This window comes from Triturus cristatus, chromosome 1_1 (assembly GCF_964204655.1).
Source record: "Triturus cristatus chromosome 1_1, aTriCri1.1, whole genome shotgun sequence".
Lineage (NCBI taxonomy): Eukaryota > Metazoa > Chordata > Amphibia > Caudata > Salamandridae > Triturus > Triturus cristatus.
Window position 1 is genome coordinate 21,875,459 of NC_140579.1, and position 13,355 is coordinate 21,888,813.

Genomic DNA, 13,355 nt, shown 5'->3' on the forward strand with positions numbered 1-13,355 from the left:
TCTAAGCGTCAAGGGAGGAAAAGGCCCTAGGAAAGGTATCGATAAAGGCCTCAAGTCCTGCCAAGACTGTCTACTTGATATTACTGACCCACTCACAAAGACGTTTGAGATGGCTGAAGTGGCTCATCTTAAAGACACCCTCATTGACCCCAAGGAATTGCGCTAATGGGCACAAAGAGCCATCTGCCTCCTGGGGAACGCAAATACTGCACTCTCAAATGAGAGAAGAAAAAGCATATTGCAAAAAATGGATCTCAAATTGGTCAAACTGGCCACTAGCGGAGGGGTAGCTGCCTCCCAGGATCTACTTTTTGGGGGACAATTTTATTAGGGACGTAGCTAAGTACATCGGAGCATTTAGCTCAAATCAGAAGTCCTAGAAAGCCATCAAGAACGTTTTCCAGGAAAGGGTTTTTGGCAGGGCCGAGAGAACAGGGGGTCGGTTCCTTAGTCGTGGCCAAAGCTCTTCAAGACCCTACCTGGGACATGGCGCAAGATTTACGCACCCACACTTTGCTCCACATTCGTCATTTATACCCCCAGAAACAAATACTTCACGGGAGAGGCTTCAGAAGTGAACTATGAAAGACCTTTCGGATACCCCATAAAGGTGGGAGGCAGACCAGCCCAATTTTGTGGAAACTTGAATTTGGTGAATCAGGACCCTTTGGTCCTAGATTCACTGAAGGGATACATGATCGAATTTACAGATACACCATTACAAAGGAAAATTCCCCCAAAACTGATATTCTCACAAGAAAATTCTATTTTAGTAACACAAGAAATAGAGGATTTATTGACCAAAGAGGTTACGGAGTCAGGTTTTATCCGCAATATCTTTCTAGTGGAGAAGAAGGACAAAGGGATGAGACCAGTGATAAATCTAAAAGAGTTGAACGAATGGGTGGTCTACCACAATTTCAAAATGGGAGGGATGCACCTCCTCAGAGATGTGCTAAGGAAAGGGGATTGGCTAACTCGGTTAATCTAAAGGATACATACCTGACCATACCAATTTGGACTCCACACCAAAGGTTTTTCCAATTCACCTGAATGGGTGGACTATGGCAATTGTGCAGTCTCCCTTTCGGACTTTCTTCATTCCCTTGGTGTTTCACCAAGGCTCTTCGTCCCATAGCGGGATGGCTAAGGGCGAGAGGGGTGAGACTAATAGTTAACTTAGACAATATCCTGATAATGGCACAGTCCACATAAGTGGTCTCACGCCACATAGAACTTACAATGAGCCTACTAGAACACCTGGGTTTTGTCATAAACAGGAAAAAATCTTGCATTGTACCAAACCAGGAAATGCAGTTCTTGGGTTTTGTCATGAACATAATAAGGGCAGAATTGAAATTGCCAGGGAAAAAGTTAAGGAAACTTCACAAGAATTGAGGAATCTCTTAGGGAGGAAGAAACTCCCCTTGTGGGCTCTAGCAAGGATCCTAGGCCTTCTGTCCTCAACAAGATGAGCAATCTACTGTGTGCTCCAAAGACTCAAAGCCAAAGCATCAAGAACATGTCAATCTTATTCTCAAATGCTGTCTCTGTACCTGGATTGAAAGAAGGAACTACGTTGGTGGCTGAGGAATGAAGAAGCTTGGAATGGCAGAGCCATTTTTGGGGAACACCCGGAGATAGTGATAGAATCAGAGGTGAGTTTAGAGGGATGGGGTGCAAGATGTGGCGACTCATCAGCAGGGGGACGCTGGACCGATCAGGAGAGGGAGTTACTCATCAACTGCTTGGAATTACTGGCAGGCTCATTTACAATTCGCTGCTTCACCAAAGACTTAATGAAGTGTTCAGTAATGTTGTGCATGGACAACGTATCTGCGGTCAGATACGTCAACAAAATGGGGGGCCCTCGCTCCAAGGGTCTTGCAGATTTAGCCAAGGTCTTCTGGGGTTACTGTCTGAGCAGGGGCAGGCATGTCAGTAGCAGCGGAGCATATCCCAGGATAGAGAAACAGTGTTGCGGATTGGTTCTCCCAGAATTTCAGAGACTCTATCAATAGGAAGTTGAACATGGAAATTTTCCTCAGTTGCCAGTCGATATGGGGACCCTTCGGGTGGACCTCTTTGCGGACAGATTGAACACTCAACTGTCGACGTTTTTCTGCTGTATACCAGACCCTCGGGGTGGATGCCTTCCTTCCGAATTGGCAGGGCCTAACACCTTATGCTTTCCCTCCTTTTGTCATGTTATCAAGACCTACTACTACTACCTAAGCTATTGTTGCACGTTCGCAGGAGCAAGGAGGTCTCAGTAGTGATAACACCGCTCTGGAGGTCACAGGCATGGTTCTCAATTCTACTAGAAATGAGCATAGGCTTACCAATCTTAATTCAAACTTTCAGGGAAGTAATTAGAGGCCCAGACAGACGGAGAGTCACATCCTCTTCTAGAGCAGGGACATCTGACGCTGATGCCCTGGAGGATTTCAGGAGACAATGGCAGATCCAGGCCTTTTGGCAGAAGCTTGTAGACTCATATCGGAGTCATGGGTGCCTGGCACAAGGAAAGCATATAGACTCACTTGGGAGAAATGGATTTGTTCCTTTGAAGGAACTAAAATCCTGTTTCAACTGATTTAGTACATGTAGTTAATTACTTATCTGATTTATTCACATCATGACTCTCTTATAGAACAGTTAATGTCTGCACATCAGCTTTTTCAGCATGTCACTGCCTTGTAGACGGAGTCTCTGTGGGACAAAACTTACTGACTACAAAATTCCTGCGAAATATGTGGGTACTAAACCCACTTTCTGTATAATATGCTGCATTATGGGACATTAGAGATGTCCTACAGGTCTTAATAAATTGAGGAGAGAATTTTGGGTTATCCCCAAAACTTATCTCTTATAAACTCACTGTCTTGCTATGCCTGGTATCTTTTAGATGAACTTCAGATTTAAAAGCCTTAGACATCACCAGCAGGGCCTACCAATCAGAAGGGTTGGCTTTTATTTAAAAGACGAAGAGAGACCATGTCAACTTCTGTTTTCTACCCCTTCTTTACAGAGAATGAAAGGCTTTGTGTAGTGAAATGCTTGATGCAATATGAGAGAAGGACTGTGAGTATGAGAGGAAGTACAGAACAATTGCCAATATCCTATAAATCGCCTCATAGAGCAGTTTCCTCCCCAACCATAGCAAGATCGGTGTATTAAGTAATGAAAGAAGCAGGTGTAGACATTACTATGCTTGGTGTACACTCCCTTAGGGGTGCATCAGCCTCTAAACCTCTCTTCCCGGGAGATATCCTCGGTGCTGCGGATTGGTCCAATGAAAGTATGTGTAAAAGTTGCTACTTTAGACCTGTTACAAGCGCTATTGACAATGTATTAAATGCACATTAAACTTGCGTAATGATAGCCTCTGTGTCATGTTAACCACAACAAGAGCTGCTCCTAGTGTAGTGACCACTATGAATTTATGGTTGAATTGTGAGTGTAGGCATCTCACAAAATGTGACGGACTGGTCTCACACACCACCAGGTGTCATGCTTCATCATTGACCAGTCCTTGCCCTCTAAAACCTTGGTTTGATAGAGGGCGGGCATACACCTGACGACAGGGATGCACTTCTAAACTAAGTGGGGGCCCGTGAGAACATGAGTGAGGGTAAAAATCATTCTAGTTATCAAATTATGAATTTTAATATGGCTGGTAACTATATGATATTAAAATCAGTGCACGGTATATGGGGAAGTGATTGTCCCCTAACCGTAGTGTAAGCGGTCGACATGTTTCTGCCAAAATCGCCCAAGTGTGTCCAGGGCATTCATCAGGACCTTAGTACAGAAATCGGGCTCCGTTCTTACCAACTTATGATAGGAAGATACCACTATGTGGGTTGGACCTGTGTCACTCTCCACTAAAGGAAATGGCTTCTAAATTCAAGCCCTAAACAACAAAACTACTTGCCCCATGGGAGGAGGGCAGAGGAAAACCCCTGTAGTCAAACCCAGGTATCATCCGTTGTTGATTAACGGCCCATTTGCGGCCATGGGATCTCATCGTTGAGCTCGTTCTCCCAGGATCGCAGGCGATAGACCCATCTTTACTCCCTGATGTGTAGGGCTTTTATCAGGTCAGATTTGCGTTTCTTCATGACCTCCAGGACAACCCACTTGAGGTCTGTGTCTCTGTGATTTGTCTCAACAAAGTGACGTGTCAGCTTGGTATTGGTCTTTTTGCACCTAATGGTGCGCCGGTGTTCATCGATGCGGACCTTTATTTTCCTGGTTGTCATGCCTACATACTTAAGGCCACACGGGTACGTTAAGAGGTACACGCCATTCTCCGTGTTGCAGTTACTGAAATCGCGTAATTGCCAGGGATTGTTGGTGCCTATGTCTACCTCCTTTGTATTGGTTGTGAGGTTGCAAGACGTGCATCCCCCACAGGAGTAGTGGCCCACTGGTCGTGGTTGGTTCCATAGTGTCTGTTGTTCTTCTCCCTCCGGGGCCGTCGCCTTGGCCTGTACCAATTCGTCGCGTAAGCTTTTGTTTCGTTTGAAGGCAAACAGAGGTGCTTCCCGTTGTTTCCCTACGCTGTTTAGGACGTGCCAGTTCTTTCTGATGATCTTCTGGACTGTGTTGGAGACAGGGGTGTATGTGGTAACACATACCAGTCTTTTTGTGTCCTCTTTTGTGACATCCTCTAGTAATGACTCCCCATTGTTGTTTCTTGCTCTTTTTCTTGCTTTTCTCACCATCCTCTTTGGATAATGGCGTTCCATGAACTTTTCCTCCAGTCGTTCTGCTTGTGCCTGAAACGTTTCAGTATTCGTCCAATTCCTTCGAACTCGAAGAAACTGACCCACCGGGAGATTTTGCCTCAAGGCCTTCAGGTGGTAGCTCTCATAGAGGAGTAAACGGTTTGTATCAGTGACTTTGTTATGTACCTTAGGTGTGATACCGTCACTGGTGAGGGAGATATCCAGATCTAGAAATACTGCGTGATCCTTGCTAATGGCGTGTGTGAACCTGAGGTGCTCGTCCTTGGTGTTTACCCATTTGCAAAACCTTGTTGCCTCTTCCTCTGTCCCGTTCCACACAATGAGCACGTTGTCTATGTAGCGCTTCCATACTTTCAGACGTTTGAAGAATGGGTTGGTCTGGTTGAGGATGTGGTCGTCCTCAAATTGTTGGACATAGAGGCATGCCATGCTGGGGGCAAAATTGCTGCCCATGGATGTTCCTGCAATTTGATGATAGATCACATCTTCAAATTCAAAAAAGTTCTCCGTGAGGGCTAGTTTGGCACATTCCATCATAAATTGTTGGGGAGTGATGAATTCCCAGTCCATGTTCAGGATGATGTGTTCCACGACCTCCAGTGTCCGTCTTTGTGGTATGCTCGTGTATAGTGCCTCTATGTCCATTGTTATGAACAAATACCTAGTTGTGTCCACATCCAGGTCTCGTAGCAGGCAGAGGACGTCCTTTGTATCCCTGAGGTATGAGTTTGATTTCTGTACAATTGATCTAAGGAACGAGTCGCAAAACTGCGAAAGAGGTTCCTGGGCTGATGCAATGCCCGACACAATGGGTCTTCCAGGGGGAGGCATCAGATTTTTGTGGATTTATGTGTGTGTGTAGAACCTGGGCATCCTGGGATTTTCCCTCACTAGGAATTCCGCCTCCTGTTCAGTGATCCGTTTGTTATTTGTGGCCTCTTCCGCCATGTTCTTGATTTTGTTCCTGGACCTGTATGATCGTTCCGATGTATAGCATAGCTGACCGTATCTGAGAGCAGTCTTTTGCATTCCTCTTGGTACATGTCCTGGTCCATAAGGACAACGGCTCCCCCTGTGTCTGGAGGCTTGATGACAAGATCAGGGTTATTTTTCAAGCCCTGGAGTGCTGTTCGTTCCTTCTTGGTGAGATTCTGGAACCCTTTGGTGGTTTGAAAGTTGATTCCCTCAACCTCCTTAAGTACAGCTTTCTCAAAGGCTTGTATATGACGGGGAATGCAAAAGATTAATGTCAGATACGGTCAGCTATGCTATACATCGGAACGATCACTTATGAACAAAATCAAGAACATGGTGGAAGAGGCCATTATCAGGTCAAGTCCCCTCCCCCGCCATCTTGTTATGGCGTACCTGCCGTCTCTATCCGTGTCCAGGAGAGTCAAAATATATGCTGAATTAGGGTCATGTAATCACCCCCCTGGCGTGCGTGGTGAAGCCGGAAGCGTGTATGTTGCCTCTCAGACCTCTACTCCGTAGAAGGGGGCTGCTCGTTGGGAGATGCGTCTCCTGTAGTAAGGCTACGTCAATGGCATGATTGTGCAGATAGTGTAAGACCTTGCGTAATTTCCTATAATCAATCGGACCCCTGACATTCCACGTAAGTGCCCTAAGTGTTGCTCCTGGCTGGGGAGTAGTATTGTCATTGCTATGTGACCCCATCATACTCCTGTGGTCTCAAATCACCTTTCAATCCGTGCTTTCTGTCGTGCTCGTCTGCAGTTTGGATGTGCACGCGAATAGGCTCTCTCTCTCGAGAAGAACGTACACTTGCTTCGAAATCCCCCCCTCGCCCCCCTCCCACAGCAGACCTCCCCCAGCATGGCCGCTATCATTCCCCATTACCCCCCACAACCCTCCTCTCTCCCGTCCCAACCTTCAATAACAAAGAACAGTCCCAGGTGTGTTGCACGCGTGGGCAGGGGTTGCTCATCTAATATAGCGTGCTATCCGGCCCCCACGGAGCCTCTCTCCAGATACCGTCATCAACAGCTCTTGCAAAAACCCATCATACCTTGTTCCCCCCTCCCGCTCCCCAGCAATAGCGCAAAATTCAAGTCCTATGCACCTTATATTTACTCTGCGATGTAAATTGTCCGCCGGGCAGTCCATTCCCAACTTAGAGTTCTGTGGCCCATGGTATCACCACCCTGCCACACAGTTAGCATCCACAGTATTGCATTACAATCTGCGTTTCCCCTAGTAGCCAGCATTCTTGCGCAAAGTTGTTTAAACAGCCCGAGGCACCTAGCTTGTTTAGAACCCCTCTCCCCGCTCTGATATTCTCCCATCACATCCGCCATCACCCCAGGGCATTTGTCGTACTTATCGCTCTCAGTCCCGAGACTTATTTCAGTCCTGTTCATGCAGCTGTCCACCGGCCGCCTCGTCGAGCAGTAGCCGCTCCGGGCTTGGACATTTATCTCTCGACCAGTCCTTCAGCGCCTTCTGCAGTGCCTTCGAATCAGTGAATATGTGAGATCGGCCTTGTCTGTTAACACGCAACTTGGCTGGATACAGCATAGCATCATCCACTCCCAGTTCTCGTAGCTGCTTTTTCATCGGGATGAACTGTCGGCACGCCTCCTGTACTCTTGCCGTGAAGTCCGGAAACAGCGATATCACGGACCCCTCATATCCCAAGGGCTGCTTTTCCCTGGCCAACTTCAATGCGACGTCCCGGTCTCGGTAGTTGAGTAACTTTGCTATGATTAGGCGAGGCGGCGCCCCGGGGAAGGTCGGGGCCCCAGAGAGCGGTGCGCTCTCTCATCCAGATCATATTGGAGAATGCATCCTCCCCCAGCAGGGCTTTCAGAAGGTTTTCAATGAATTGTTCCATATTGCCCATGGGTGTGGCCTCCGGAAGTCCCGTAATTCGCAAGCGAGCTTCTAAATCCTCGGTCTTATCCTGTAAGACCCTCCGCACCCTGCCCAGTTTCTTGTGCTCAGTTTCAAGCGTGGTATGCGCTTCCTCCACCTCAGTCAGTCTGCGCTGCGACATGTCCAGCCGCTCGGCATGTTTGTCTAATCTTTCCACCATCCAGTCCATGCGGTAAGATAATGCATCCATTTTCGTGCCGAGAGATGAAATGCCGCTCTGCAAACTTTTTTCCATGGCAACTAGCATGCCTCGGATATCCGGACTTTGTTCCTCTATGGGCTGGCCATGCTCTCTGGAGGCCGTTTCAGCATAAACGTCGCTGGATTTGGACCGCTTCTGCTAAAATGACAGCTTTGGCTGCGCTCTATCCACTCGACCCATCTTTGTCCCTCGCAGTTAATACAACCTGCTGGAGGATTGTTCCACGCTAACTGGTGCGCCAGCTTCCTATTACCACTGTACCCGGTGCAACCCCTGCAGTGAGTGTTCTTCGTGCGCGGTACTCAGGCTTCAGAGCCGCCGCCTGCCTCTATGCCCAGGGCCTCAGTGCACCGCTGAGTATTCGGAGTATCAAGCGCCGAGGTCCGCCACAGTCTTCCTACTCCAATGTCATATGCAGCCGCACTATGACCTCATCAGGCTTGCCTGGGAACCACTCGTCCACTGCAACTCGGGCCTGGCTGCGCGATCTCCGTGGGGGTCTGGGAGATGAACCCCTCCGATGGTCTGCCGTCGCGACTCAGCACCCAACTGCCCGCAATAAATCGCGTCACCTTCCCTGGCGCCTCCAAAATTTGTACTGCAGCCACCGGTCTCTCGTGTTCCACCTGGCTCCAAATGAGTAGGGCAGCCTCCTCAAAGAGCCCCCCTGGGGCCTTTACTTGGTTTTGCTCCCTGTGGGTCTCAGCAGTAGTGTCCTAGCTCCACTCAACCCTGTCACAAAATGGTGGCGCTGCAGCATGTAGTATGCCGTATAACTTCGCAGTGGGCTCAACCACAGGGTGTGTCTGCTTCCCCAGCAAGCGTGGGGAAGGTCTGCTGTCCCGCCGTATTTCCTTACTTTATGCCTGCATCTTTCGTCACGGGTCTCAGTGCTGCCGTCTGTATTACGCGGCAGCCACGCAGCGATATTGAATTCGCTGTGTCCTCCTCACACGCACAGGGATCGAGGTGCGTCTCAGAGGCAGCCCCAGGCCTCACACAGGGGTCGCCTCGCGCCGAGCGCTCACCTCTCAGGTCCGCCTCTCCGGTATCTCCGCCGCTCCCGATCGCGGCTGATCTCCACTCGCGTCACCCGTCTGTGGCTCGTAGGGGAGGTCCGGATGCTCTCTGCGTTTCGCACTCAGGCAAGCTCGGGGATTGAGGCCCAGCTCAGCACACCACTGCCGTCGCTCTATCTTCGGCGCAGTTGGTCACTCAGCTGCCAGGAGTGTCATTTACCGCTCCCGCGTTGTTCCAGAGCTCAGGGGGAACTAATATTTATTTGCTACACGTGCCAACTGCAGGATAATTTGAGGATTTTAGGACGGTATTCACGGAGCTCTCGGCTCAAGCGGCCATCTTGGTCGCGAGCAAGCTCTGCCCCCAATTCAACCATAAATTCATAGTGGTCTCTACACTAGGAGCAGCTATTGTTGTGGTTAACATTTGTTGTTGGAGGCTGCTAGCTCCTAGAACCCTGCGCCTCTAGTTCTCCTCACCATGCATCACGTGGGGCTCTCTTGTGTTTATGGGCCTCTGTGTCATGCCATAAAATTTAGATTTTTCACAGCCTGGTGGGCAGAAAATCTGGATTTTATTAGAGACACGGAGGCTAAGATTATTCCTCCACATTGGAACCCTCCCTAATGGAGAAAAGTCCTTAATTTTGTATTGTTGTTTTTTTTCAGAGTAGCCAGTTTTCACTGATGAAGTTTTTCATTAGGAAGTTATGGATCTTAGAAACTATCTAACTTTATAGCCTATTAGAATGTTATTGAAGTTCTATATTCTTCGATTGTTGCTGCTGTGAGCTGGCAATTGAGGAGATTTGCATAATCTTAGACCTCGGGTCTTTAATAAAATACAGATTTTCGGCCCACCAGGCTGTGAAAAATCTAAATTCTCTTTCAAATGTCATTTTTTGGATGTCACTCAGACAAACCCTTTGTGCAAGGTGATGACAATCACAATAGGCCGCCCCTCCAGCCTCCTCCTGGACCCCCCACTCTCAGGACGGCCTATAGGAAGCTTTATAAGATCTAACCAGCATTTCTTTGCTTCTGACAGAACAAGCTAAGAACTGAGAAGAAGAAACTTGAATCTGAGATTAAAAAACTGCAGCAACTCCTGAAAGAAAATGAGCAAACACTGCACGGGAGACTGGAGGAGATGGAGAAGAAAATTACCATGGTAGAAAATGCAAATATCACCAAACTGTCCAATCAAATCACCTCTCTCAACGCCCTGATAACAGAGATAGAAAAGAAGTGTGAGGTGCCCGCATGGGAACTCCTAAAGGTGAGATACTGTTTGGCAAATACAACAAAAGAAGGAAGTGAAATATTCATATTTTGTGTGCATTAATAAATGTATGAGTGGAACACACATGATCTCCTGGCAGGGTCAATGCACAGTGACCCCACGCACTCTGACAGCCGCACACAATATACAGTCATGGATTATTTACAGTGTCCTACTTGAGGCTGAGAGCCAGATTCAATATACAAGCAGTGTAATGTACAGTGACCTCTTACATTATCATATACAAGTTAATACAACGCACCGAGTAATTCTAATGACAGTAATTAACAGGGATATGAAGGAGCAAAATGTGAAAAAAGCTGGATAAAAATGTAAAGCATAATGTGAGAAAACATCTTAGAAATTTGGAAAGAAACCGAATTCTCCTTTTCTAAGACGTTTGAAAACATTTCTGTTTTAAATTGATTTCTTTTCTCCTGATGCAAGTGGTCACCTACTTTCACGTGCACTGACCTCTTGTTAGGGTGACCAGCTATGTAACTAGGCATTTGGATTGGGTGATGGCGTGTTGCCCCAGATAAAGGTAGAGATTTCCACAGGAAACTCTTTAGTTTGTAGAATAATGACAATTTTATATTACGAGTAACCCTTGATCATATTACAGAGTGTGCAAAATTAATCTCTGCAAATTGCTGCCCGGCAGCATAGAAATTTAATTTAAAACTAGATTTTCTTGACACCATATACAGCAACCAAATTCCTCTCTAATATGGCTTAGGGTGGGGCTAGAGGTGTAAACCTCCTTATCGTGGTCGTACCCTGTCACTTTAACAGTGATGCTCGGCTCAAGTATGTTGATTAGTTTACAGCCAAGAAATTTCCAGAGAAGTAGCTCCATGTAAAGCACATTGGATGAGGGCAACAGCAGACGGCTCCTCTATTCTATAGGCAGTCAACAGCTCCTCTATTCTATAGGCAGCCTACAGCTCCTCTATTCGATAGGCAGCCGACAGCTCCTCTGTTCTATTGGCAGCCACAGCTCCTCTATTCTATAGGCAGTCGACAGCTCCTCTATTCTATAGCCAGCCACAGCTCCTCTATTCTATAGGCAGCCGACAGCTCTTCTATTCTATTGACAGCCACAGCTCCTCTATTCTATAGGCAGCCTACAGCTCCTCTATTCTATAGGCAGCCTACAGCTCCTCTATTCTATAGGCAGTCGACAGCTCCTCTATTCTATAGGCAGCCGACAGCTCCTCTATTATATAGGCAGTCAACAGCTCCTCTATTCTATAGGAAGCCTACAGATCCTCTATTCTATTGGCAGTCACAGCTCCTCTATTCTATAGGCAGCCTACAGCTCCTCTGTTCTATAGGCAGCCGACAGCTCCTCTATTCTATAGGCAGCCTACAGCTCCTCTATTCTATAGCCAGCCGACAGCTCCTCTATTCTATAGGCAGTCAACAGCTCCTCTATTCTATAGGCAGCCGACAGCTCCTCTATTCAATAGGCAGCTGACAGCTCCTCTATTCTATTGGCAGCCACAGCTCCTCTATTCTATAGGCAGCCGACAGCTCCTCTATTATGTAGGCAGCTGACAGCTCCTCTATTCTATTGGCAGCCACAGCTCCTCTATTCTATAGGCAGCCTACAGCTCCTCTATTCTATAGGCAGTCGACAGCTCCTCTATTCTATAGGCAGTCGACAGCTCCTCTATTCTATAGGCAGCCTACGGCTCCTCTATTCTATGGCCAGCCGACAGGTCCTCTATTCTATAGGCAGCTGACAGCTCCTCTATTCTATAGGCAGCCTACAGCTCCTCTATTCCAAAGCCAGCCACAGCTCCTCTATTCTATAGGCAGCCACAGCTCCTCTATTCTATAGGCAGCCGACAGCTCCTCTATTCTATAGGCAGCCGACAGCTCCTCTATTCTATAGGCAGCCGACAGTTTCTCTATTCTATAGGCAGCCACAGCTCTCCTTGCAGGGGTCCTTTCCAGGTTCCCCTCACCTGTAAGGAAGCGGCAATCAAGGATCCTGGCTCTGAAACTGATATATTTATCTCCATCAGCGCGTTGTGGGTCTTGACACTGGTGAAAGAGACTCCTGGCACAGTTACCTGGGTTTATCACTAATATTTGTCCTAGTTTTTTTAGATGTAGATGAAAATTCGAGAGCTCCATCTCTGGAGCTGGTTTCAGGCAGTTCTAACATTTTATTTTTCAGCACAGACTGGTCAGGCTAAAGTCTTTGTCACTGTATTGGCAGGAAGAGAGAGCGGAGCTGGGTGTGCCGTGACAGAGGAATCTGAAACACAGGCTCAGAAGAGAGGCCTTCCCTCCCGGCTGCTGCACAGAACTGCATTAACTCTTCTGGGGATGAAGGATGCAGGAAGTGGGCACTGAATGTCCTTCAGAGCATCGTTTGTCTCCCTCATTCCTTTCCTTTCACAGATGTCTGGTCCACTTCAAAGACCTGCAGAAGGTTTCCACAATCTACCTCCCTATCTGGCAGGTCCCTCCATCCTCCATCATATGTACTATTCACACATAGGGGAATCCAAAATGGACTCCTGTCCCCATACATTAAATCACAATAGACACATTCTGTCCTCACCCAACTCCCATATGTAGCACAAATGTAACATCCACTCTCTCCGTTGATGTCTAGGCGCTATAGATTACAGCCTGTAGCTAAACTGTAACAAAGATTATAGTGTGTGAGACCCCATTAGGACGACACACATCACTGCAGAGGTCCAAATACCTGTATTCAGAGCGTGGCATACAGAGTGTTCATGAGAAGGAACCAGTCTCCATTGGCCGCTCTAGCTGTGCTCTCAGTGTGTGTGATATCACCTGTAGGTCTTGTAAAATGGTTCCTCGACGGGTGGAAATCATTCATGATTTATAATATTATTTGAAGTTCTCCATGTGCTGGGTCATGTGACACAGATTAGAATATACCAGACAATGCAGTGTCATGTGACCCCATTCAAAATATCATAGAGTATGTCATGTGGCCTCATTCAGTAAATCCTACACTGCACTGCTTCATGTGATAACATTCAGAATTTCACAGATTGTGTCATGTGACTTGTTTTGGACCAGCAGACTGTGTCATGTAAACTCATTCATATCACCCACTGCTATGTCATGTGACCAGGGAAGTTGATTCTAGGAGTGGGCAGCAAACTCTGCTTCTTTGGCACAGTTTTGCCACATTCTGTGCTCTGCTTGGA

The 13,355-nt window shown here is 47.4% G+C and overlaps 1 protein-coding gene across 1 annotated transcript in view; it reads left to right on the forward strand.

Moving 5' to 3' along the window:
• The window catches only part of LOC146869184 (E3 ubiquitin-protein ligase TRIM39-like), an 84,531-nt gene that overhangs the window by 16,997 nt on the left and 54,179 nt on the right, over positions 1-13,355 (forward strand). Inside the window, exon 3 of the mRNA XM_085643015.1 lies at positions 9,919-10,149. Coding sequence (XP_085499141.1) covers positions 9,919-10,149 — 231 coding nt within the window. The remainder of the gene's footprint in view (positions 1-9,918; positions 10,150-13,355) is intronic.